This window comes from Rattus norvegicus, chromosome 5 (genome assembly GCF_036323735.1).
Source record: "Rattus norvegicus strain BN/NHsdMcwi chromosome 5, GRCr8, whole genome shotgun sequence".
Lineage (NCBI taxonomy): Eukaryota > Metazoa > Chordata > Mammalia > Rodentia > Muridae > Rattus > Rattus norvegicus.
Window position 1 is genome coordinate 61,142,395 of NC_086023.1, and position 24,146 is coordinate 61,166,540.

The following is a 24,146-nucleotide window of genomic DNA, read 5'->3' on the forward strand; positions in this document are numbered from 1 at the left end:
TAGCCAATTGTTTGGTCTATACTCTCTTGGCACCCTAAAACTAACCCTTCTGATCCTAAAGCACCTAAGCCCAGGGCTCGCACCTTGTACTTGGCACTGTGGGAGGTGCCCTGCTGGCCTGAGGGGCCTGTTGATTCGGGCAGCCAGAGAGGCAAGTGGGAGTGGACCGCTCAGCCTTTGGTGGGGGTGTGGTGTGGTCAGTTCCAAGGCCATGTGGACTCTGGCAGCCAGATGCTGTAGTCTAAACTGACTTAACAGGCTGGTCCAGACTTAGGTTCCCGAGAAGCTGGAAAAGTCTCGAGTGTTAATTTTTCCTTTTGGGAGTAGTTTTTGGGTGCAAGTGGAAATGTTGAGCACAGTGGTGCTGTCTACTTGGCCTGAGAAGAACAGGATTCCTTTGGGTCCAGCGAAGGCTCTGAGTGAATGCTCGGCGCCATCATGATTCCGTTGCTGCTCCTCTTGATCTCCCAGCTCTTACCATTCCAGATTCTATTAGCCTCACTCCTTTTGTAATCACTTCTTAACCCTCTTCTCCTGGCCACTGTTGCTGGTTCCCTTCTGTTTGATCCTGTCCATTGGAAGGGGAATTGGGTCTCTCCCCAGCCCTCAAGGAGGTTTACATTTACAACTGAAAAGCTTCAGATGCAACTTCAACTGAAACCAGCGGATACCCTGACTTTAATAGTTTTCTTAGCTAAAATTGTAGATGGCTTTTCAGTTTAAATTATGAGAAGTTTATCTGATGCATTTTGTTGGCTTCCCCTTTAGTGGTTTGTCTTTTTCTGCCCATCTGTCTACTAATAAAAATGTGAAATAAAAAAATACCTGTATTCCTACTTCCCCATGGGTTCACCCCCATCTCATTTTAAAAATGCACCTCATTGTCACCTTGACAATTGCCAGGTCTCTGCTAAAACCACTCTTTGGGCTCCACCAGACCTTTTCTGAGAAGCTAATCACCCGAAAGCCATACTTTGATAGACCCTTGAGGGCAAGGACATTTGTTTAATTTGCCTGAAGGGCGTTGCCACCCTGGGCCAGCAGAGTTGTGTTCACCCACCTTGTGCTAGAGCGCAGCAGGCAGCAGCACCATGCTGCTCATTCCAGCATTCAGGTCAGAGAAGGAGCAACAGGTTAGACATTTGCCTTTTCTTCTGGCTCTGGCTAGGGTCCTAAGCCATGGGCCAAAAGCTTTAAGTGTTTGATGTCTTGACCACTAACTGTATAGCCATGTTCCATATCGTGATCTCTAAAATCTCCAACACTGATTAATCGAAAAAACTGCTTTTAAAAAAAGGGTCCCACATGTAGCTATGGCCAGTTGCAAACTCTGCCTAGACTAAGGAGCTCACCTAAAGCATTTTGAATACGGTACACTCCTTTTTCTCTCTTTAGCCTGCTCTGAAACAGTGGAGAGCCCCAACACAGGGTACTCTACATTGCCTGTCGCCGACCCCTGACGTAACCAACAGTCATAGACAGTGAGTGGCAGGAGGATCGGTGACTGTCCGGGTCTAGCAGCCCCCCAGCTTTGAGTCCAGGCACTTGGCTTCTTAGCTGACGAGCAGTTGGGGTTTGGACAGCACTGTCCTGGCACTCCTGTTCTCTGGGCCATATAAAGATGGCCCGTGGTCCTGAGGCTTACTAAGGTGGCCAGAAAAGGGACATGAACTTGCCAAGGCACAGATTAGGCCCTGAAGAAGGAGACAGCAATTCAAGTGGCCACCCCCTGTGAGATAGTGCCTCTCCCAAGCCATCTCCCTTAGCCACAGCACACAGAGACCCAGCATGCTCTCAGAACTTTATTAGGTGGAGTTTGGGCGAGAGAAAACCCTGAAACAGTTGCCCACCTGGCTCAGGACAACTGGTATAAAGGAGCCTTTGTTTGGAGACAGGCTTTCACTGAGAAGGAAGCAGATCTTTGATTTCTTTATAAAGGAGCTGACTGGCTGAACATCTCTGAGACGTAGTTCAGATTTTTTTTTAAATGGTTGGTCAGAAAAGACAAGTCTCTAGAGCAGGACCAGACCCAAAGCAGAAGCCCCTGCTGTGCGCAGACATATAGGCACCAGGCTTATGCTGGACAGGGGTCACTTCTATTTCCAGATTAAGATTTGTTGGAAGGGGGACCATGACAAATGACAAAAGGATCAGTTTTTCAAAAACAAGTATGAAGTAATTACAGAGGGAAAAACATAATGGTTCACAGGGAGTGAGATAAGTCGTGATTCTTCATTGGTACTGACCTGGCCCCAAACCACGAGTCCTTCAGTGGCACACCCAGCAGCCCACTGAGCTGGGGTCACATAGAAAGACTGCAGGCAGAAAGGTGGGGTTGGGGCCTACTTGGCTATAGTAACGGTGTCCAGACCGGGAGAGCACACTTGTATGCTACCCGTAGCCACAGCCCAGCTCTTCCAGGCTTCTATCACATTTACAAATACATACATAAATACATTACATACAATAGTGGGTCTGGGAGGCAGGCTTCCCATAGAGAGGCTCAGCTGACAGTTATGTCTCAGAATTCTAGGAAGGGCACCGGGCTCCCAGAAATGTGCTCCATGTGTTCTCTCCTGCCCAGAGTATACCCTGCCCAAGAGCCCACCCTCTCCTTTTCAGGATCTAGTTTGTCCAGTATGGAGAGTTGCCGTAGGTGGGTTTGGAGGCTTGAGACTTGGGCTGCAGGGAGCTGGGCTGGCTGCGCTGACCAGAGCCACTCTGAGGAGGAAGAGGAGAAAAGGCTATAAAGGCTGGAACGGAACCCCAGGCCCAAAGTGGGGAGGCTGCCTCCATCACTGCGCTCACCGGGGCGTCCTGTGGTAGGTGGTGGTGCAGCAGCTGGGAGTGGGGCTGCTGGTGGGCCGGCATGATGTGCAGGAACGGCGCAGGCGCATAGCCGGGGGCTGCGCCAGGAGCCAGGGGCCCAGTGGAGCCCAAGGCAGAGGGCAGGCTGAAAGGTGGTGGAGTCCCTGTATGAAATCCCTGCTTGTCAAAAGTCTGTGAATAAAGACGACAATGAGAAGGCCGGGCTGAACTGCACTTTTCTCAAATCTACCTGTGCCCAAAGGTGGCACTGAACAACCTCACCTGTGTCTTGTTGTAGACAGAACCAGTCATATCGGGTAAGCCAGTGCCTGAAGATACTGATACCCCTAGGAAGAACAGAAACTGTCAGACAGGACACAGCAACCCCAGGTTACAGTCCTGGAGAGGAGCTGACACTACCTTTGCTAGGCCCAGAACCAGCCGACTTGTTTGGTGCCTGAGATGATCCACCGTAGCCACCCTTGGTGTAGTCTCCTGCCGCTGTTCCCTGGGTCAAATCGTCATAACCTAGCATGGCAAGGCACAAGACGCATGTGTGGGCTAAGCAGGTCTGTCCAAGATGAGCCCCTCGGTCCTGGGTATGGTGTGGTCCTTACCTGCGCTGTAAGCATGCTGCCCATAGCCACTGGCCTGCTGAAAAGGGGTCGGGGGAGTGCTGAGGGTCACACCGTGCTGCTTGGCTGAGGTTGGAGGGACCTGGATGGGAAAAGAGGTGAGTGTGAGCATACGAGTAAGGTAGAGAGATCAGCCTTGGCTTGTTCGGGCAAAATGAAGTCAGAACCAAGACATTTCCTGAGTGCAATGATGAACCTCAGGGAGCTGAGCTGGGGAATGGAACCTGAGCCCTCAACAACCTTCAAAGCTAACGCAACTAAACAGGCTCGTGGCTACACTCATCTGCTGCTGACAGACGCTGGAAGAGGAACCACAGCCCAGGAAATGAGCTGCAGAAATACTCACAAACATAGTGGGCCCATACTGGAAGGCACCAGGCACGCCAGTGTAGTAGGGGAGGCCGGTGTAGCTGTAGCCAGGTGGCAGAGCAGGATTCAAAAAGGGCTGCTGGGCCGTGTGGTGGGTCTGAGACTGGCTCTGCTGTGCCTGAGCTGGTGTCGTCGGAGGTGCAGGGGATGCAGAGTCTCCTCGGCCAAACTTGGTGACATCACCTAGAAGAAGACTGACTCTTGTATCACCAGGGGAAAGGCCAAGCAGCTGTCACAAACAGGAATAGATCAACCTGCCAGCTCAAGTACTCACACCTTCAAAGACTGCCTCAGCCCTCCTCATCCACCTTCTGGCCTCCATGGCTAGCCAGGCCAGCCCATCACCTCCCCAACTTCTGCCCGCTGAGCCAACTAACCTGAATATGGATTATTAGCTAGATTCCCATCTCGGCTGGCAAGGGCTGTGGGTGCTGCAAAGGGAATTCCATAGTAATCCTAGGAAAGACCAAGGAGACTCACTGAGCAATGGTCTCTCCCAGCCCCAGAGAGAGCAGATCCAGCTGTCAGAACATGTATGCACACTCTGGGTGACTGAACACTCTAGGTGATGCCACACTCCCAGGACAGGCAGCCATCTAGAGAGCTGCACGTATGACAGTACCCTGCGTGTGTACTGCTCAGAACCTCTGCTTTAGCTGACAACGTGTGGGCAGAATGCCAAACCCCAATGCCTAGACCAGACACAGCCGATCTCATAGCCCTTCACAGCACATGCAGACTTGGTAGATGCTACAGGCCAAACCAACCTCACAGCTCCTTACTGTGTGAGACACTAAAGGAACAGCCGTGAGAAAAAGAGACCAAGCCTAGAAGACTTAAGGAAAGCAGAAAGCAGTGCTAGGCAGGCACAGGACCAAGAGTCTAGGCCCTAAGTGGTCCAGCAACAGAGCTAAAGGGCAGGCGAGAACAGCAGTGCGAGAGTGCAAACGAAGGCTACAGAAGCTGCACTCAGGGGTGAAGAAGCCCAGCCCTGGCCCTCACCACCCCGGGCTCTGGGCTGCCCGAGCTCAGAGGTCAGGCTAGACCAGGACACAGCAGCTGGTGACGGCTGCAGTCCAGGGACACTCAGGGGACACGGGATGCTCAGGCAGAACTTTAAGCAGCACAAAGAACTGGGCGGATGACAAAGGAGCTCGAAGGACTAGTTGGAGACAAAGGAGGCTGACAGGAATGAGGCCCAGACAGGCCCTCACAGATGAGGAGATCCAAAGGAAGGCTAAACAAGACTCAAGAAAAATTTAAAGAACTTTTAAAATGGGAAAGGGAGGGGCTGGAGATGGCTCAGTGGTTAAGAAGACTGGGTCACTTCCAGTGACTCGTGTGGTGTCTTACAACTGTGACTTCAGTTGCAAGGATACGATGTCATCTGTCCTCTGGTCATCAGGCACATGCATGGTGCATCTACATAAATACTAGCCAAAGTTTTGTGCACAGAAAATTAAAGGAAAAGGAGACTCATGGGTGTGGACAGAGAGGCCAGAAAACCCCCAAGGAAGGATGGGTTCTCTGTGAGTATCACTCAGGCCATCTTAGACTCTACCCAGGGGCTCTTCTATGTCCTGTTAGACTCAAGCAGGCCCTCAGCCAGCCTCTCGCTCTGAGAGGACTCTGGCCGGCCTGACAGAAGACAGGCAACACAGGGATGGGAAGGCATGTAGAGAAGGAGTGGGTACTGCAGCAAGTGCAGGCAGCCCTATGACTGGGCAGTTTCTTCCTGAGACCAGGAAATAGCACATCCTGCATCTGTCACTGACATACTCCCTAGAAAGCATCAGGCTGAGACTGTACCCAGAGGGCAATCCTGCCCCTGTCTCCCTGCTTCTCTCTGTGCCTTTCTCACAAGATCCATTCCTTTATCCTTGCTCTAGGGTCAAAAGAGACAACCCTGTCTGAGTACTCTTGTAAATATAGGCTAGTCCCAGATGATACTTTATAAAGTCAGCCAACTTGCCCCCCCCCCAACAGCAATGCTGCCATCATGAATGCAGCCATGCACCCAAGCACCAGATGAAGCCAGGATTGCATTTCAACTCATAGATTGTGTGATAGGTTTGTTGAGTCAGGATCTCAGAATGTGGTCTAGGTTGGTCTTTGACTCAAGTCTAGTCTCTCAGATGCTGGCCTACAGGAAGGGATGTCCATGTTCAGCTGTTTTTTGTTGTTGTTGTTTTAAGTGGAGCAGGAAAGTAAGATGATACATTTGGTATGAGCCATGTCTTCTTACAGTGAGTACTCATGGTCCCAGAGTCCATCATTTCCCAGGATCAAGCAATGGCCCTTATCTACCAAGACAATGGTCAAACCAAGCCACGTGTCTGGGGGAGATCCATAGCTGAGGATCCTGAAGGCCCAGCATAGTAGCTGTCAAGCATGCAAGAAGGAACCTATGAGTTTCAATTGTCAAGGTCCTCACTAAGCCATCCGTCTGTCTGTCTGGCACTCACCATCGGCAGCCGTGACTGCAGCATCTGGAGCTCATCATAACCGTAGATCTGTAGAGAATCAGGGGATATGTGAGGGACCACACACTGCAGACATATAGGGAGCCAAAACACACACACCCATGCAAGAATGAGACTTGGGTCAGATGTTACAGGAAAAGATCCTACTAAGTACACTCTAGAGAAGGACACCTCAGGGATGAGACAGACAGAGACAGGGACAGGGACAGATGGGCAGTCCAGGCCTAATTCACAACCACTGTCACCAGGTTAAGCCAAACAGGAGTTAGATCTACTCACCGGGTAAGCAGGAAGCAGCCCTCCAGGGCCCACGAGGTACTGATTGTGTAGCAGAGGAGGCACCCCTTGAGGAAGGTTTGGGGGTGCTTTGCCTGAGGTCACCAAGGCTGTGGCCCTGGTACTGCTGCTAGGTGCGCTCACAGTGGTCCCACCCAGGCACAGGCTGCTCACGGTGCTCATGCTCCCAGGCAGGGCAACCCCTGAGGACGGGGCACTTGGAGCAGAAGTGGCTGCTGAGAAGGCAGCTGAGGATGGGGTGCTCTCCACACTGGCATGCTGCAAAGCAAAAGCCCAGACACATGGGTCTGACTGCAAGGAAGATGGAGCTGGAACAGTCAGAAGGACAGTCCTATGGCTGGACAGACAGGCAGTAGCCAATGCCAGTACTGGGTGACGGTAAGTTGAGGGAGCCACTCTGTCTTAGGGATCACTGTGACATTTATTTAGTGGCAAAGCCGGATCTAGCCATCAAGGACAGTGAGGCTGTCTCAGACCACCAACCAACCAAGCAACCTATGAGGGTACTTACTGCTCTTCTGGAGGGTATGTCTCGGCCCTACCCCAGTACCACAAGAAGAGCAGACTGCAGGCATAGCTAGTCTCAGGGGAAGAGCAGGCAGCTCTCCAAGGATGGGAAGCAAACAAAGACAAGATACTGAAAATCCCTGAACAGTGCTGTCTGAGACAACAGAGAGAGAGATGAATACATGAACACGACTATCATAGGGTGCATGAAGTGGCTCAGGGCACGGCTCTTACAGAAGAGCTATCCATGTTTTATTTCAAACACCCGTACCAGAAGGCTCACAACTCCAGGGGATCTAAGATCCCCCCTGCCTTTTGTAGACTCTGGGTACCTGCAATCACACACAGACAAAAACAGACTCATGCATGTGAATACAAAGGCACTGTAGACGCGGTGAGTGATGGAAACCACAGGCAGCTCTCGCTGACCTGGGTCTGTCCCAGCCATATACTTGGCGTCTTCTAACTACCTGTAACTTTAAATCCAGGGAGTCTGACACACTCTTCCTCACCTCTGTGGGTCACAGGCATAACCATGATGCACATAAGAACGTGGGCAAACACTCATTCACATTAAAAAACATGCACATGCACTGACATGTTTGGGGGAGACATTAAGGGCATTCCCTAGTTGACAGTTCCACCTTGAAACTCTCCTAGCCCAGCCTGCTTCCCTCAAACTGTCTATCTGTAAGCATGGGAAGAGGGTACAAAGGTTGATTAAAGCGGACATCTAATCACTACCACTAGCAAACCCCCCACGACATTAACACACTAGAATGCGACTTAATTCTATCTTTTAGGCCACGAGGCAGGACAATTAAAGACATCTGCAGACAGGAATTAGAAAACAAACCTTTTGGCAACAAAGTGTCAAGTAAAAAAGACCAATAAACAAACTGTCCCTGCTGAGCAGATGTGTTCTGTAATGAAAAGAATCCTCTCCAGGTCCTTGAGATCAAGCTCATCCCTGATCTCCCAAGAGAAAGCACAGGGTTCTAAGGCAGTAAACCATGAGACTCTGGATCAATCTCAGATCAAGATGAACCCATTTCCCAGTTAACCATGGGAAGGAAGGGAGGGAGGGAGGGAGGGAGGGAGGGAGGGAGGGAGGGAGGGAGGGGTGGACACTTACAGTGTGTGGCGTGCTTGTGGACCGCGTTGCATGGGTAGAGGACAAGCTGCTCTGGTGGCTAGAGAGGGAGCTACAAGATAAAAATGGCACCACATGTCCAAACAAGCGCACTTATCCACAGTAGCAATCCCTACCCCTGAAGACACCCGGACATCAGACTTCATGCCCAGAGATTCCCATGGCAAAGTCCTCCTGGCTCAGAAATGGCCTACAGGGCAATTCACTATGACATACCTGATACATCCTGGCGTCAATAAATTACACCTTTTTTTGTGGCTATAAAAATTGTCAAACCAGGAACAAACCTGGAAAGCTCAGAACATAGCCAGTCAAGAGAGGTTCTGTGTATGCGCGGCTCAAAAACTAAGAGTCAAGGAATTCCATCAGATTCTGAGCTCCAACCAAACATTTTCGTTCTGAACCAAATGGATCAAGAACTCTACCCAGAAGGTATGGATGACAAACTGATCCCCCCTTTTCTTGCACCCTATTACAATAATATATCTGTGGGATCAGGACAAACCTAAGTGAGATACGTAAAATCAGTCTCACTCTACATTAAAGTGGCTGGGCTAAGAACTGGGGACAGGACAGCCATTAAGTAAGTGCTTGCCTTTCCTCTGCTCCCCAGGAGACCTCGGAGTCCTAGTGACTTTGGGATGTGACCAGGCCAAACCCCAGGCCATGCCCTAAGATAGGGATCTCCCTATCAGAGGCAACACATGGCTTTTGTTCATGGCATTTGCTGGACAAGAGCCCACAAGTCTCCATCCCTTTCTTTTCTCATTGTGACTGACGTACCTGCTGAGCTGAGAAAGGGGGCTGCTGGACAGTTCACCAGGAGTCAAGGCGGGCAAAGTGGCAGTGTGCTGGGACGAAGGGGGCAGAAGTGCAGTGCAGGAGGAGGGGCTGGGGAGGGAGCTCACAGACGGAAGGGCAGAAGGGTCTGTCTTCTTTGGAGCTGGAACGGATGAAGTAGCTGTAAGACATGCACTTCTCAGTAGGGAGACACACTCAGTATCTAGGCACATGCAGTTAAGATGTACAGCATGATACGTTTCCTAGAACAGTGGACAAGCATGTCATCAGACAGCTCTATTTCTTGCAGATAGGACCTCAAAACCAGAAGTGATAGGTTTGGACAAAGAACAGAAAATGACACCTTTAAATTTTCTTGATGAGGACATATTTCTCTCATTTCCAGAAGCTTGACACGAACACCCAAAAAAGATGGGCACAACTTGATGTGTGCATAGTGAGACAAATTTCCTTTCAAAAGCATGGCATGAGGGAGTGAAGAGCAGACGTGCAAGGCCTCCTTAGTGCTTCCACCCACTCGGCACCAGCAAATGCAAAGGCTGCCAGAGTGCATGGGCACCGAGGGCAAATGTGGAAAGGTCTATTCATCTCAACTCTGCAGGAAGAATTCACACCAACTGTTCTTGCAAAAGCACAGTGGGAGCTTTCTTGGATTTTGTTTCAAAAGATTAATCACGGAGCAGAGGTAGTAAAAGTTTTATGTTTCAGGAGGACATGGACACACGGAATGGCCTTCGGAAAAGACTCAGTGATATCATCATCCACACATAGGCATCGGATATGTGCTTGGAAACATCATCGCCTTTTCCAGGTAGGAGAGGCCGCTCTCCTCTTGTAGACATCCCGAGAGGTCTGCTCTGACAGAAGAGACAGCTGAAAGCAGGAGGGATAGGCCGGCCTGCAGCTTGGTCAACTCACTTTTTTCTGACACAAGAGCTTCGTGCACAGGCCAACCTTGAACTCTCTAAGTAATTGAGGATGACTCTGAACTTCTGAAAGCTAGACTTGCACTGTGTACCACACCCTTTTTGCCCTTTTTTTGGAGGGAGGGGGGTTGTTTACTCTTTTCTTTTAGAGACAGGGTCTAAACTCACAATGTAGTCAGTAATAACCATGAATTTCTGATTCTCCAGCCTTCCAAATGCTACTATTACTCTGTATGCAGTTCTGGAGCTAGAACTCAGAGCTGCATGTACACTAGGTGGGCACTCTATTGATTGAGCTAATATTCAATATTTTAATACTGTTTGTTGCTAGCAGGATAGTGTGGTGGCAGAAATCAGGCATACGTAACTGAGTAGGGTTAAGGGAATTCAGTTAGAGAGGAGACCTCCAAGTGGCAGACAGAGAGTAGAAGATAGAGTGTCATGGGTATTTTATTGCATACTTGTGAGAGGGAAGACAGTGATGTCAATGAGTAGAAGGAAGGAAATGGTAGACACTGACACTAGGATATAAATAATTAGGGTTAAAGAGGATGGGTGCTGGGTTGTGTGGAAGAACAACAATGATTCAATCCAGTGTGGGTCATGGAGGAATGGGCTACAGTATTAGCCAGGTGGCGGCAGCATATGTCTTTAGTCTTTAATCCCAGCACTTAGAAGCAGAGGCAGGTGGATCTGAGTTCAAGGTTAGCCTGGTCTACAGAGCAAATTCCAGGCAGCCAAGGTTATACAAAGAAACCCTGTCTCAGAAAACAAAACAAAACAAAACAAAAACAAAAACAAAAAATCAAACAAGAACAAAGAGAGGTTTAAGTCTTCTAAAACATGATTCTGAGGATGAAACTGGCTCGATAAGAAAGTGGATGAAGATCCCACCAAACACTCCACCCCAATTTCAGAGCCCAAAAGGTACCTTCATGACCCATGGATGACTTTATAAATTATAAAGTCCACAGAGAAGTATTCTCTCGAGCAAGAACAGGAAAGGAGAGAGAGTGGCTAGAGGAGAGCGCCTGTTAGCTGCACTCTGAGATTCCCAGATGAGCCTGCAGTTGAATGGATACAACTGCCTATAAAAAGTGGTTTTGGGGTATGGTGTGGTGGCATGCATCCTTGGTCCAATCCTGGCAGGGTCTACATGGTCGACATACAAGCTCCAAGCCAGCCAGAGCCATGAGTGAAGACCTTCTCAGAAACAAACCAGTGGTTTCCAGGGACGCATTCACTGATTTTGGAGCACTAACCACCAGCCATAACAAGAATAGACACTTACTGTCTACTGTGTGCTGACTTCGGCCACCACCATGTCCGTTCTACAAAGAACAAAGAGAAAGAGTTAACATGCAGACATGCCCAGACAAACACCAGGGTGACTGCAACAGCCATATGTAACAAAAAAGCAATGATCTCATCTCTTTTCAAAGATTTTACTTTGTTGTATGTGTATGTGTATGAATGCACATCACTTAGGCACCAGCCAGAGCTGAACGACGGTCTCCAAGTTACAGGTGGTTGGGATCCGCCTACAGAAAGGGCTCTAAAACACAACCCACTTCTCCAGCCTGGATCTCTTTCATTCTTGTTTTGTTTTAAAAATAAAAAGAGGGGTTGGGGATTTAGCTCAGTGGTAGAGCGCTTGCCTAGGAAGCACAAGGCCCTGGGTTCGGTCCCCAGCTCCGAAAAGTAGAACCAAAAAAAAAAAAATAAAATAAAATAAAATAAAATAAAAAGAACATGAAAATAAATGAGAGGCAATACAACTAGCTTTAATATATCACAAGAAGTAGGTATTTTGAAAACCAGAATCAGAATTTAGGAAAGAAAAGTACAAAAGGCTCAAAGCATGTCTAGAAGAATTTCCAAGTTGTTAAATCATATGAGGAAGATCAAGTCCCAACATAATTAAACTGTACCGCGCTTTCCACTGCTCATGCAAATTAGGTAATGCAAATAATATAATTCAAGAATATATATGCAAATTCTAAATAACATAAATATATATTATACAAAGAGTAACTTCCATAGCAGGAACCATCAAACACTGAGAAATATTTCTACTAAAAAGAAGAGATGTGTTCTTAAGACACAGCTTTCTTTCTCTCTCTTTTTTTTTTTTTTTTTTTTTCCGGAGCTGGGGACCGAACCCAGGGCCTTGTGCTTGCTAGGCAAGCGCTCTACCACTGAGCTAAATCCCCAGCCCCAAGACACAGCTTTCTTAAGGTGAGAGTACAGAGGAAGTTTTGACTATGTTGTCCACAAAATAGAGAACCTACAGCAACTGGCTCGAACACCTGAGACACCATGAGGGACTAATGCAGGGATCTGTACAAACTGACTGACACCTGCCTCCACACTGGGGAGGACCATAGAGTGTGCACGTGGCAGGACACTCAGTCACCATTCCCAGAAAGGGGCAGCAGTAAGAAAAAAAGCAAATACCTTTAGAGTAAGAAATGTTGAAGGAGGACTGGAGAGATGGCACAGCAGAAAAGGTTAGCTGCTCTTCCAGAGGATCTGAATGTGATCCCCTGCACCCACATGGTGGGTCACAGTTTATAACTCCAGTTTTAGGGGATCCATCACACTCAGCTTGGTGGGCTGGGTGGGCCTTCATGCCACTTTTCTAGAGGCTCCTGTCTACTGCTGCATGCCAACCTCGCCCCTCTTTCTTTTCTGTCTGCCACCTCCCAGCAGCTGACAAGATTTATACCATGTCTGTCCTATTGCTTTCCTCTCAAACTCCAACAAAATGGTCCTTGAGATGCTTGAACAGAGATGGCCATTATGCACAGACCAAGCTATTCTCAGAAGCAACGAGTTAGTAAACAAAAATCCCAGTACTGGAAGTTGGATACCAATCTTATAGTCCTTGGCCAAGAAGGGTCCTAAGTTCCCAGCACAAAACAAGCAGTCTTCATCACTGCTGATGGTCTCATTAGAGCTAACTCTCAGACCTTATTGCTGTAATTCCACATGACCGACATCGAGATCAGGCTAGAAAACTTCCTCTCTGCTGGCTAGCCCGCAAGGTTTTGTGAAAGAATTTTCATCAATAGCCTCACTCTGTTGTGAACCTTGCACACAACAATTCAGCCTACTGGTTAACAATGACAAGGCAGTTATGGGGGTGAACGATGCTTTTCTGACAGGATTTGATGACTGTCCCACAGCAGACAGTTCGTGTCTGGTACTGTAGGCCTCATCAAAAGCCAGTGCCTAGGGAGGAAGGCACTGCTATTATTTTAATAAATGGCACGATGTGCCATCAAATTGCTCCCTAAAGTACTATACTGGGCCAGCAAGCAAGCTCTGCAAACACAGGCACCAGCTGCCAAGCAAGACAAACGCCCTGAGTGCGATACCTGGGACACACAAAACAAAAAAGTAACTCCTGTCAGTTGTCCTCTTGCTCCCACATGCACGCAATGTACAGACACACACACACCCACACACCCCTCAATAGATGAACTAAAATTTAAAGCATAATTTGCCCAACTGTACACTGACATTGAAGGAGGACAGCCTAAGAAAAGAAACCCCAAAGAGTCACTTACAGCAACGGAGCCGGGAGCCGCGTCCGCTGGGCTTGCAGGGCTTTGGTACGCAATCCTGGTATGCACAGAACTCTGGTCGTAAGAGGAACAAGTTGTTACTGGGCTAGTGGAGCTCACGGACGAGCTGGTCAGAGTGGAGGAGGTAATGACTGAGGTTGTGTAGGTGGGGTTCTGTACAGCACTGGTCATTGGGAAAGAGGCATTCAAGGGCTCACTGTAAAGACGACAAAGGATTAGACATACACTGCTGTCATCTGACGGCTTCAGTAAAAAGACAAAATCAGGTCAGTATCATATTCTAAGCTAAAGTGACATTAACCACAACGATACACTACAGTCCTTACCAGGTATTGCCTCTAGTCACAGAAAAAAACAACTATAAAAACCCCCAATCTTTCTATTTGCAAAACATTCCACTGAAACAAAGTAGTGTGTGGAAGCTGTGGCGGAGGTAGGTGGGTGACCGTGTGTCAGTGTGCAGTGAGTCTGTATGTGCTGCTGTGACTGCAAACTCTGGGGGTTGCCAGGTGGCTATCACATGACTCAATAATGCTGCTACTAGAACACAGTAACAGAGCAGTAGGATCCACCATAAGCAAAAAGAGAAAAGAACCTAAACATCCACCTGTAGGATGAAGTCATGCAGGTGAAAGCAGGCACAAGAAAGGACAAGGCCTGCCACTGGACGAGGAGGAAGGATGAGCGGGAGAAAAGTTTCAGAGAGAGGAGACTGGAGCGAGGCAGGAGGGACAGAGAACATGGAGGCGGATGTTAAGATTCCTCTCTGCACATTTACAGGTTGTTATGAATGTTCTTAATGGATGTGGACAGGGCTTTGTATGTTTAGGTGGATAATTATATCTTATCAACTGGATCAGAGGTTACTGTGTTGTGTGTTCCTTCATGTGGCGATTTAAGGTTAAGAGAGTTTGTGGTGGTGGAGATACTAGGCCGCCAGGAATTGGGATGTGTGTTTCTGGCATGGTGGCAACCCTGGGAACTGGATGGATAGAGAGATTGCTGCCAGGCTCAGAGACCAGCCTTCAGCAGTGAGTGTGATATGGGATGGAGCAGAGCGGGTGAGAGGCTTTGCTGACTGAGATGAAGATATCTTGGGGCACTGTGGTGCCGGATCTAGTGTGGGGTAAAAGACAGCATTTTTAAAATAATTTCATGGCAACATCCACCAACTGTGAACGTGCCACGTCTGCTAAGTGAATGGAAGCCAATACACAGTATGGATGACCTTTGAAAACCTTAAGTAAGAGGCACAACGGCCACATTTTATATGACCCTAGTCACATGAAACACCCAGATCAGACGAGTTCTGACACATACATGTCTGTCAGAGCGTAGCATGGAACAAGAGAAAACGAGTGTGGGCCGTAGCAAACTGAAACTACATATCATTGAGAGCTGCAACAAACCGCTATGATGTTGCCCACGCCAAGCTCTTGGCTCCTTTTTGTTAAAGGACCACGCTCAATCACAACCAAAGAGTTTGTACCTTAAAGACTTCGGGTACAAGCTGATAGGAAGCTGACTGCTATTTTCACTGGCTGAAGCTGTTGATCCAAACTCAGAGAGAGATGGCTCTGATCCAAATTCGAGGGCCCCAAACTGAACATTCAGCCCTGTGATATCTGCAGACCCGGGCATTTCCACTGCGGACACAGGAACCTACAAAAGCAGAGCTCATTAGCGACACAGGGCAGGGACTTCAGGCCTCACAGGCCTACAAAAGACTCAAACAAGCAACTTCCTTGGGCTACATTGGCAAAAACCAATGAGAAAATGAAAAGGAACAGAAATAGAGCCTTTAATCAGTGAGGGAAACAGAGCAGACAACTTAATGGGTCATGGGGGAATGGTCCACATTGATATTATAAATGGCTTTCAAGTTGTTGGGGAGGGTGTCAGGAGAGCTGGTAGATGAGGATACTCTTCTCCTTTCAGAGACATACCAGTGATAAAAAGCTTTACAAGGTAATCACACACGTCGAACCATGAGATACCACACACAAAACAGAATCACTTTGAATTAACACTCGCAGGTCTACACTTGAACTAAGGAGGCTCTGGCTACCAGCATGAATTCATTCTCTCTAAGAATTAGCCCAAACACCTGAAAGATGGTCAAATCCTTCCAAAGCAATAAGCTGTGCTTGAAGACATTTCAAGTTCTGGTTGAAGACACTGTATCACAATGTTTTTATACACTCTATCACAATGTTTCCCAATTCAGATGGAATGCCTACCTTAGAAGCTGGAGGAATCCGGCGCTTAGGGAGTTTAATGTGTTTGGGCTGTGGTTGGTGGGCAGATACAATGTTTTCAACAGCCATGGTAGGAAGCTGCAAAAGTCTGTTGACAGTAGAAGGACCATCTCCCGGTGCTGATTCTCGGTGTTTTGTCTGAGAAGGAAAGGACTCCAAACCTGGAGGAGGAACACTGACTGCCTGGTTCTGCTGTTGCTGTCGCTGGCTCAACTGGCTGAGAACTGGAGATGGTTCCGGCTGAGATTTGAAGTCTATAAATGTAGAGGAAAACAGTCGGCACTCACTAGTAATTCTGCAGCACGTTTACCCTGACTCTCAGGTTTTCTGAATTACCAACTTGCAAACAGCAGGAAACAGGAGGGAAGGGAAAACACAGGTACTGGGTAATGCACGCATGCCTGGGTGCTCTGTTCCTCACTCCCATGCAGAGAGGTTATGGCCATAGGTGAGAATTAGATCACACCGATTTTGGTGTTCTGTGTAGGTGCGCGCGCATGTGTGTTCAGCCAGAGGTCAACACTAAATGTTATCTAGAGCTGCTCTCTGCCTATGTTGCTGAGACAAGGTCTCTCAGTGAACTCGAAGGAACTCAGCATTCAGCTAACCTGGTTGGCTTGAGCTCCAGGGGTCCTGCTGTCTTCCTAGTGCTAGGATAACAAATGTGTGTCACTGCACCCAGCTTTGACAGAGATGATCCACTTTCTAAAACAGGCACTTTACAAACTGAACCATCTCCCCAGCCACCAATCTGGTACACCTTTAAAAAGCTATTTAGATTGCTATACATAAAGTGTAAATGTTACAAAACTGTAAAGAATATATGTGACAAGCATGACCCTTTTCCACTGCTGTCCTCCTGCTTGCTGCGGAGAAGCAAACCTGTCCCAAGGTCCCTGACTGTCAAAGACACAGACACAAGCATCTGTCATACAATTTATTGTTGGAGGACACGGCATGATCATGAGCACTGGCTCCTTCCCTCACTTTTAGGACACTGAACTCAGGATGTTCAGCCCATTCTTTTTAAACTGAAATTATATGAATGAGCTATGAAAAATGAAGTCGTAATGAATGAACATACCAAGCGTTTCTCAATAAAACAAGATCAATTGTTACAATATGCCAATTACAGCTTTTTAAAAAATTCTCTTCCGTTTCTTGTTGAATGGAAATCATGCAAAAGAAATGCAAACTATCTGGGTATTTGAATGCATGCCTAAAATCTTATAAATTTAAAAGGCTGAGGCAGAAGCATTGCAAATGAAAGCCAGCCTGGGAACAAAGTCCTGTTTAAAAAGAAAAAATAAAGGTAGCACATCCCTTCTCAATGAGTTCATTTCAACTTGCAATAAGGAATGTGCCAAAAAGGCTTCATACCGAACACAGAAACAACATACTTCTATCTTTAAACTTCTCTTCTTATTAATTATACGGGAAAGCGAAGAGCAGATGCTGTTAATGGTGTGCTTAGATGCTGGCTGGATCCAGCATGTCTGCTAGCTGCCAACACATTAACTAGTGAGACCGGCTTGCTGTGCCTAGAATATCCACAAACACGGTTCTCCTTTATTCAATCTGTAATTATGCTGTCTGTCAGGCAAAGGGTGCCTATGAATGAATCCAGCTTCCACTAGAACTGTAAGAGTGGACCTCGCAGGCATTCTTGAGTACAGAAAAGTCATTTCATGAAGCACAGAAATCTGCCTGTAATTTATGCTAAGCACAAAAGTTAAGTATGTAATCAACTCTAGGATTGAAATAACCCCCTACCCCCACTTCTTCACACAAGCTTTCACATTACTGTATCTGGAAAATGAAAGCTTAGTGTTACAAGAGGGGTTGGTATAAGTTTTGTTTAGAAAACAGCAAGTTCACACATGCTCCCTTTACAACAAAGAGTAAAGCTAGGGCTTTAATCCCCACACCTGCGAGGTAGAGATGGGTGATCTCTATGAGTTCAAGGCCAGCCTGGTCAACATTCATTACTGGGATTCCACCCTGGGTCCTCTGGAAGACCAACCAGGACTTTTAACTACTAATTCACCTCTCTAGCCTCAACTGCTTACTGTTTTTTACTTGTTATTTTTTGACAGGGTCTTACTATACAGTCCTGGCTAACCTGGAAATCAGAATCTATACCAGTCTGGGCTCAAACTGACAGAGATCAGTTTGCCTACCAAGTGCTGAGATCAGAGGCATATCACAAGTTGTCTACACTGGCTTGTGCTTCATTTTTAAAACAGGTTCTCATTCTATACCCTAGGTTGGTCCCAAATGTATGGTGATCCTCCCACCTCTACATTCTGAGTGCTAGCATTACAGGTAGGAGCCACCATGCAACATTTTTGCTCCTGTCTTCTAGCTGGGCATCTAGCTATTCCTGTTAATGCACAGACACTATATAGTAAGTCCACTGACTTAATTTTCCAAAGCTGCATATAGTCTCATAGACTCCAGACAAGTCTCATAGACTCACATACAACACACTCTGACAATGACCTAATTAATATAAACCAGTTCAGAAAACATCCACTTACCCAAATGACTGAGGACTGAGGGCTGGGGTGCCGAGGGCTTGAGGTCCCAAGCAGCAGTGGTGGCTGGGGGGCTCGCATTGTCATTCTGCTGTGTGCTTGAAGCAGCAGGAAACGGGCTTAAACCTGGTGGTTTCAACTTGTCCAAAATCTGGGAGTTGGAGATGTTCACCATTTTTGACTGAGCCAGCTCTCCAAATCCTGAGCCAAGGACGGATGACTTTAAAGAGATATAAAGAGAACAAGCCCTTAGTTTTGACTCCAGGCTTGCAAACACACATCTTGAGAAGGAAGAAAGCTGTAGCTGGGTCATCTGCAAAAGGTCAACCTCGCTTTAGAGACTAGTCTATGAAGAAGTGTCACTATGCCTTCACAGTCCATTAAATAAAATTGCACTCTTCCCTGATTCTGATATGAGCTTAAAGACAACAGAAAGAACTACTACAAACTTAGAAACCAAATACTTGCTTTATTTATTAGTACTGACTTATTGTTTTTAATTCCTGGGTGCTCAGAACCAGACTGCAAGAGCAGCAAGTGCTCTTATCTGCTGGGCCATCTCTCTGGCTCCAAAGTAAACTTTTAAAAAACAAGCAAGTAAATGACAAAAATGTGCATGACAAAGCAAAGCACAAACCTTTTACAATCTGTGAGCAGCCATCACCTCTAAGGTAGGAAGAGCAGGGCAGGCTGAGTGCTCTCTCCATTCTAAAAGCAGGCAGTCCTGCTCAGATGACTAGGAACATCAACCACCCATTAACTAAGCAAAAGCAAAAGCAACGCCTGTCCTCTAGAGAGTGTGTATCTCAGGGGAAGCTGAATCAAAGAGGAGGAAACTGTTATTCCTATTATAAAGATTCTTCTTTTCCCCTTTGGTTTTCCAAGACAGGGTCTTCTCTGTGTAGCCCTGCCTGTCCTGGATCTCACTCTGTAGCCCAGAGTGGTCTCAAATCACAGAGATCCACTTGCTTCTGCTTCCCAAGCACTGGTATTAAAGGTATGTGACACTATGCCTGGCTATTGTCAATATTCTAAGGTCTGGAGTATGCCAGTTAGAAAATTTAGAGTCCCCAGGGCAGACACTAGGCCATGGCAGCTGACCCCCCATCAACTCCTGCCTGCACCGAGTCCCTGCTCAAGCTCTTCTGGCTGAAGTCTACCCAAACGTCACTCTGCATGCTGACACAGCCTCCACCATCCACCTACTCTTATCAAATGCACTTTCACTGTGGCCACTGCTTTGCTCTCCGTAATGCTCAGTACGGGGTCTCTGAATTCTAGCTACTTCACTGAACCAATGAGACACAAAAAAGCATGTGTTAGCATGCCTGTGTATAGATAGATACATACATACACAGTTTCTAAGTCCCACATATTCTGACTCTTTTTCTCTTATTTTCACTATTTTTATTTTTCTGTCCTATTACACTATTATCAAGTTGTTACTTATTAATTTCCCCCAATGATTATAAACAGAAGCTATTTATGGTTGCAGCTCTTAAAATGATATACAATTTGTCACAGCACTGATGATAACATAAAACAGACTTGATGGTTCACCTCTATCTGACCTCAGCAACCAGACAGAACCTCTAGAAGTCAGAAGAACGTCATACCAGTTGCAATGAAAAGGCAGAGGAAATGCACTCGGATTAATCAGTAAAAGCCAAGAGTTTTCTTCTGTATTTACTTCGCACTAGAACAGACTCCAGTTGTCCCTCACAGACTACACTCCAAGCTTCTAATCCCTACCTGTCGGTCCTCATCACTAGCAATCCCAGAATTCTTTCTGAGAAGGCACTAAGAATTCACTGCATCTGCGGTGACACCACCAAGGAAAAGTCTTATGGAGGGGACTGTAACATATTATTTGGCAATTTAAGAAAAAGTGGCATGTTTTATACAACAGAGAAGCAAAGTGCAAACTAGGAACACACAGACAAGAGAAACATTAAGTATAGACATAGACTTTGAAACAAAATCTAAGGGGAGAACAATCACTTGGGCTGCCATGATGGTCCACATAGAGGAGGGTGAGAACTGCTCCTACAAGCTGTTCGCTAATCTCTTTGTGGAACATGGTGTACACACACACAAGCACGTCCACAAGAAATATATAAAGTGAAAAAAGGTTTTAAAAACTCGTTATACCAATCACTGACAAGAATTCATAAAGAAGTTTTTATCTCAGCCAGGAAACTCAGCAGTTAAATTCCACATGGAACCATCAGCTATGTGCTTGGAAATCATCACATCATTGTTTCCTGGGTACAGACCTACTGACAACGTTTGACGATTTCTGAGAAATTAAAGGCAAGGTATAAGCCATAAAGTCTTGATGACTGTTGCCAATAAGTGAATTCCTTAGGACCCAAACTTGAAATAAAATTGAGTTACCAAACTCTGAGGAGAGTATGAGCTAGCAGGAGTGGAGCTTGCAGTCCCTGGTGCCGTTGGATTGTTGTGCTGAGAATTTGTGAAGACAAGGGCCTGGCCGAAGCCCTGCTGCTGGGACGTTTCAAAGGAGTTGACTTCTGCGGCTTGAGTGGGAGGAGCAGGTTTGTGGAGCAAGGCCACCAGATCAATGCTAAGCACATGAAAGACAAAGGCAATCAGCTGTCATGAGCAAAATGTACCAGCCAGTCAACTGGAGAGAACAACATGACAAACAAAGTTTTAAGCTAGAGAGTCATAAACGAAACCACTGGAAAACGGAGTTTCAGAGAGATTAAAAGAGAACTTGTCACCAAAAAGTTTAGAGAAAAGAGGTGCATTGGGATTGGAGGAACTCCACTGAGTCACAGAGAGGAACTGTAATACCTTACAGATATCACTGATCTCAAATTTCTTCAATTTCCCTTTTCCCCCCTTTGAACTTCAGATTTTTTGTTTGTTTTGAGAAGTGTCACTACATACACCAGGCTAGCGCCTAACTTGAGAGTTCCCCATCTCTTCCTGCTCAGTGCTAGGATTAAGTGTGCCACCAGCTCAGCTTCAGTTTTCTTGAGAGTGACTGGACATTCTTGAAACATTAAGACCTAAGCTATAGTAGAGGTTTAAGTCATAAATTTATTTTATTGGTTCTTTTTTTTTTTTTTTTTTTTTTTCGGAGCTGGGGATTGAACCCAGGGCCTTGCGCTTCCTAGGCAAGCGCTCTACCACTGAGCTAAATCCCCAACCCCCATAAATTTATTTTAAATATCTATATATTCTGTATTCTACCCCACAACATATTTAAGCATGTATAATTTTCTCCCTAAAATAAGAAATTACAAACTTTAGCAACAGAATATCTTATAATGCCCCATGACCTTGCCCAAAAGACCACCTAATCTAATTTGAGAGCATGGCCTCAGAAGAAGGAGGTCACGATACACGTTGCCAGCCAAAGGAATGAGTCAGCCCAGACAGCAAGACCTGCAGGAGGGTCTCCAGAATGATGGATGCCCCCCCAGGAGGCCTTTCAATCTCTGCTCCCAGCAGAACTCACCATGTCAACGAGACTGGTCCTGGGCAGTTAAATCATTCTGGCTTTATCCCCATACTGAGAGAGCTTCTAGCCAGAGTTCTTTTTCTTATATAAACAACCATTTTTACACTCCTGAAACCAATTTCATTTCTGAGGCTAACAATGCAAAACCCAAGCTAATGTTCTAATGTATGATATCACAGTATTCTATTCCATACATTAACAGAGAAGCTGTCACCAAAACCGGATTCTAGTGACACAAACAAGTTATGTGTATTACATATGATGACCACAAAACTTTCACTTTCAACATGACCAGAACTAAAGCAAGTTCTATTCCAAAAAATCAGGAGACAGACTCGAGTGAATACAATAAATACCGCAGTGTCTCCTGCAAAAGCACAAAACAGCTGGGCTTGGGGCACACTCTTATCCCAGCACGCAGGAGGCAGAGGCAGTCAGATCTCTGCTCTACATGGTGACTGAGAAAGAGACTATGTCTCACAGACGGAAGGAAAGGAAAAGAATGAATAAAGGCTTTGTCAAAGCCCAGGGTTTGATACAGTGAAGCAGCTTAGAAAATAAAGATACCACCCACCAATGTCTGTCACCCTGAGTTCAATCCCAGGGGATCTCCAAGATGAAGTAGAGAAGCAACCATCAAAAACTATCCTCTGGGGCTGGAGAGATGGCTCAGCGGTTAAGAGCACTGGCTGCTCTTCCAGAGGTCCTGAGTTCAATTCCCAGCAACCACATGGTGGCTCACAACCATCTGTAATGGGATCCGATGCCCTCTTCTGGTGTGCCTGAGGACAGCTATAGTGTACTTATATATAATAAATAAACAAACAAACAAACCTACACCCCAACACACGCACACACGCGCGTGCACACACACACAAGAAAGGTCTTAAAAACCATTAGTACCAGGGAGGAATCCTTCATACCAGTTTACTGGTCACTGACAAGTAAAGAAGTTGTTACCTTGGCCCAGGAAACTCAGTAGTTAAAATTCCACATGGAATCATCAGATATGTGCTTGGAAATCACATCATTGTTTCCGGAATGCAAATGTACTTTCAACATTTTAGTGTTTATGAGGAAATAACTGTAAGATAAGATCCATGGACTCCTGATGACTATTGCTAAGAGGTGAATTCCTTCAAACCCTCTACTGAATGAAGTAAGATAGGCAGGGGTGTAACAGGCCTTTAACCCTAGCAATTGGGAGGCTGATGTAGGTGAATCTCTGCGAGTTTAAGGTCAACAATGTCTATGCAGGTTCTAGGACAGCTAACGTTACAAAGTGAGGCCCCATCTCAAGCAAACAAATGAACACACACACATCATACTGAAATAAGAGTGACTTGCTAAACTCTAAGGGCAACAGTCAGCAGCAGCAGCAACGGAGTCTGTAGTTCCTTTTGCCTTCTGATTCCTTGTGCTGAGAATTTGTGAAGACGAGGTTGTTATTAGTGTTCTAGATTTTTTTGCATAGGGTTTCAAGTCGTCAAATTTATTTTGTACCTGAGCCATGTCTGGATTCCTGCTCCCTCTTCCTCTCCCTCCTGAATGCTGAGGTTAAAAGGAAGTCAGCATTGTACCTAACATGGTGTTTTCATATTTATGTACTTAACGTATGAGCATTTCATTTGCCTGTAGGTGGCTGCCTGTAAAAATCAGAAGGGGGGGTTGGGGATTTAGCTCAGTGGCCCTGGGTTCGGTCCCCAGCTCTGAAAAAAAAAAAAAAAAGAACCAAAAAAAAAAAAAAATCAGAAGGGAACAGCAGATCAACTGGAACTGCAGTTAAGCACAGTTATAAGTTGCCATGCAAGTGCTGAGAATCGAACTTGGTCTTGTGCAAAAACAAGTGCTCTTAGCCACTGAGCCATCTCTCTCATCCTCTCAACTACCTTCTTAAAAAATTAAAGTGCCACAAGCAAATTCATGTAGTCATAAATGCAGTGGAGATCTATGTATATTTCCTCTCCTATGGTTAAGTCCTTAACTATCTCGTTTAGTTTGGTTTTAAGATGCTTGATTCAGACTTGTCTACTTTAAGATACATACACGTATTTCCAGGCTTAAATCTCTCTAGCATTTACTTTTTTTAATTTTAAAATTACCTTTAGAACATATATGTGCATGTGTGCCTACATGTTTAGATTAAGGTCAGAGAATAGCTGTAGGAGTTAGTCACATAGATCCTTAAAGCCATTTTAAAGGTGCTTAAAATCACTGTGGAAGCGCAGTACCGCCAGCACTCCCTGAAGTCAGGTGTGCCTTGAGAGTAGCCTGGACTACACGGCAAAG

General features: G+C 46.3%; 1 protein-coding gene and 3 non-coding genes across 22 annotated transcripts in view; all 4 read right to left on the reverse strand.

The window, feature by feature from the left end:
- Positions 1–1,787: 1,787 nt before the first annotated feature.
- Ubap2 (ubiquitin-associated protein 2) overlaps positions 1,788–24,146 on the reverse strand; it is an 89,174-nt gene continuing 66,815 nt past the window's right edge. For 9 of the 19 annotated variants that reach the window (XM_063287609.1, XM_063287606.1, XM_063287610.1 and 6 more), the window contains 16 exons: positions 20,762–20,951; positions 18,368–18,584; positions 15,810–16,081; positions 15,059–15,231; positions 13,552–13,765; positions 11,271–11,310; positions 9,036–9,213; positions 8,235–8,304; positions 6,575–6,850; positions 6,278–6,325; positions 4,190–4,268; positions 3,790–3,995; positions 3,426–3,525; positions 3,229–3,336; positions 3,091–3,155; positions 1,790–3,000 (listed from right to left, as the gene is read on the reverse strand). In XM_063287609.1, the coding sequence (XP_063143679.1) occupies positions 2,626–3,000; positions 3,091–3,155; positions 3,229–3,336; positions 3,426–3,525; positions 3,790–3,995; positions 4,190–4,268; positions 6,278–6,325; positions 6,575–6,850; positions 8,235–8,304; positions 9,036–9,213; positions 11,271–11,310; positions 13,552–13,765; positions 15,059–15,231; positions 15,810–16,081; positions 18,368–18,584; positions 20,762–20,951 (2,611 nt within the window). In that variant the 3' untranslated portion in view covers positions 1,790–2,625. Of the gene's footprint in view, positions 3,001–3,090; positions 3,156–3,228; positions 3,337–3,425; positions 3,526–3,789; positions 3,996–4,189; positions 4,269–6,277; positions 6,326–6,574; positions 6,851–8,234; positions 8,305–9,035; positions 9,214–11,270; positions 11,311–13,551; positions 13,766–15,058; positions 15,232–15,809; positions 16,082–18,367; positions 18,585–20,761; positions 20,952–24,146 lie in introns of all 19 variants that reach the window. The other 10 variants (XM_039109842.2, XM_063287614.1, XM_039109838.2 and 7 more) reach the window with 4 other exon arrangements.
- Snord121b (small nucleolar RNA, C/D box 121B) lies at positions 9,788–9,864 on the reverse strand. The gene has a single exon (XR_005505412.1). It is a non-coding gene; the product is annotated as a small nucleolar RNA SNORD121A (small nucleolar RNA).
- Positions 20,554–20,634, reverse strand: Snord121a (small nucleolar RNA, C/D box 121A). Its single transcript, XR_005505410.1, has one exon. It is a non-coding gene; the product is annotated as a small nucleolar RNA SNORD121A (small nucleolar RNA).
- On the reverse strand, positions 22,822–22,900 carry LOC120103358 (small nucleolar RNA SNORD121A). The gene has a single exon (XR_005505411.1). It is a non-coding gene; the product is annotated as a small nucleolar RNA SNORD121A (small nucleolar RNA).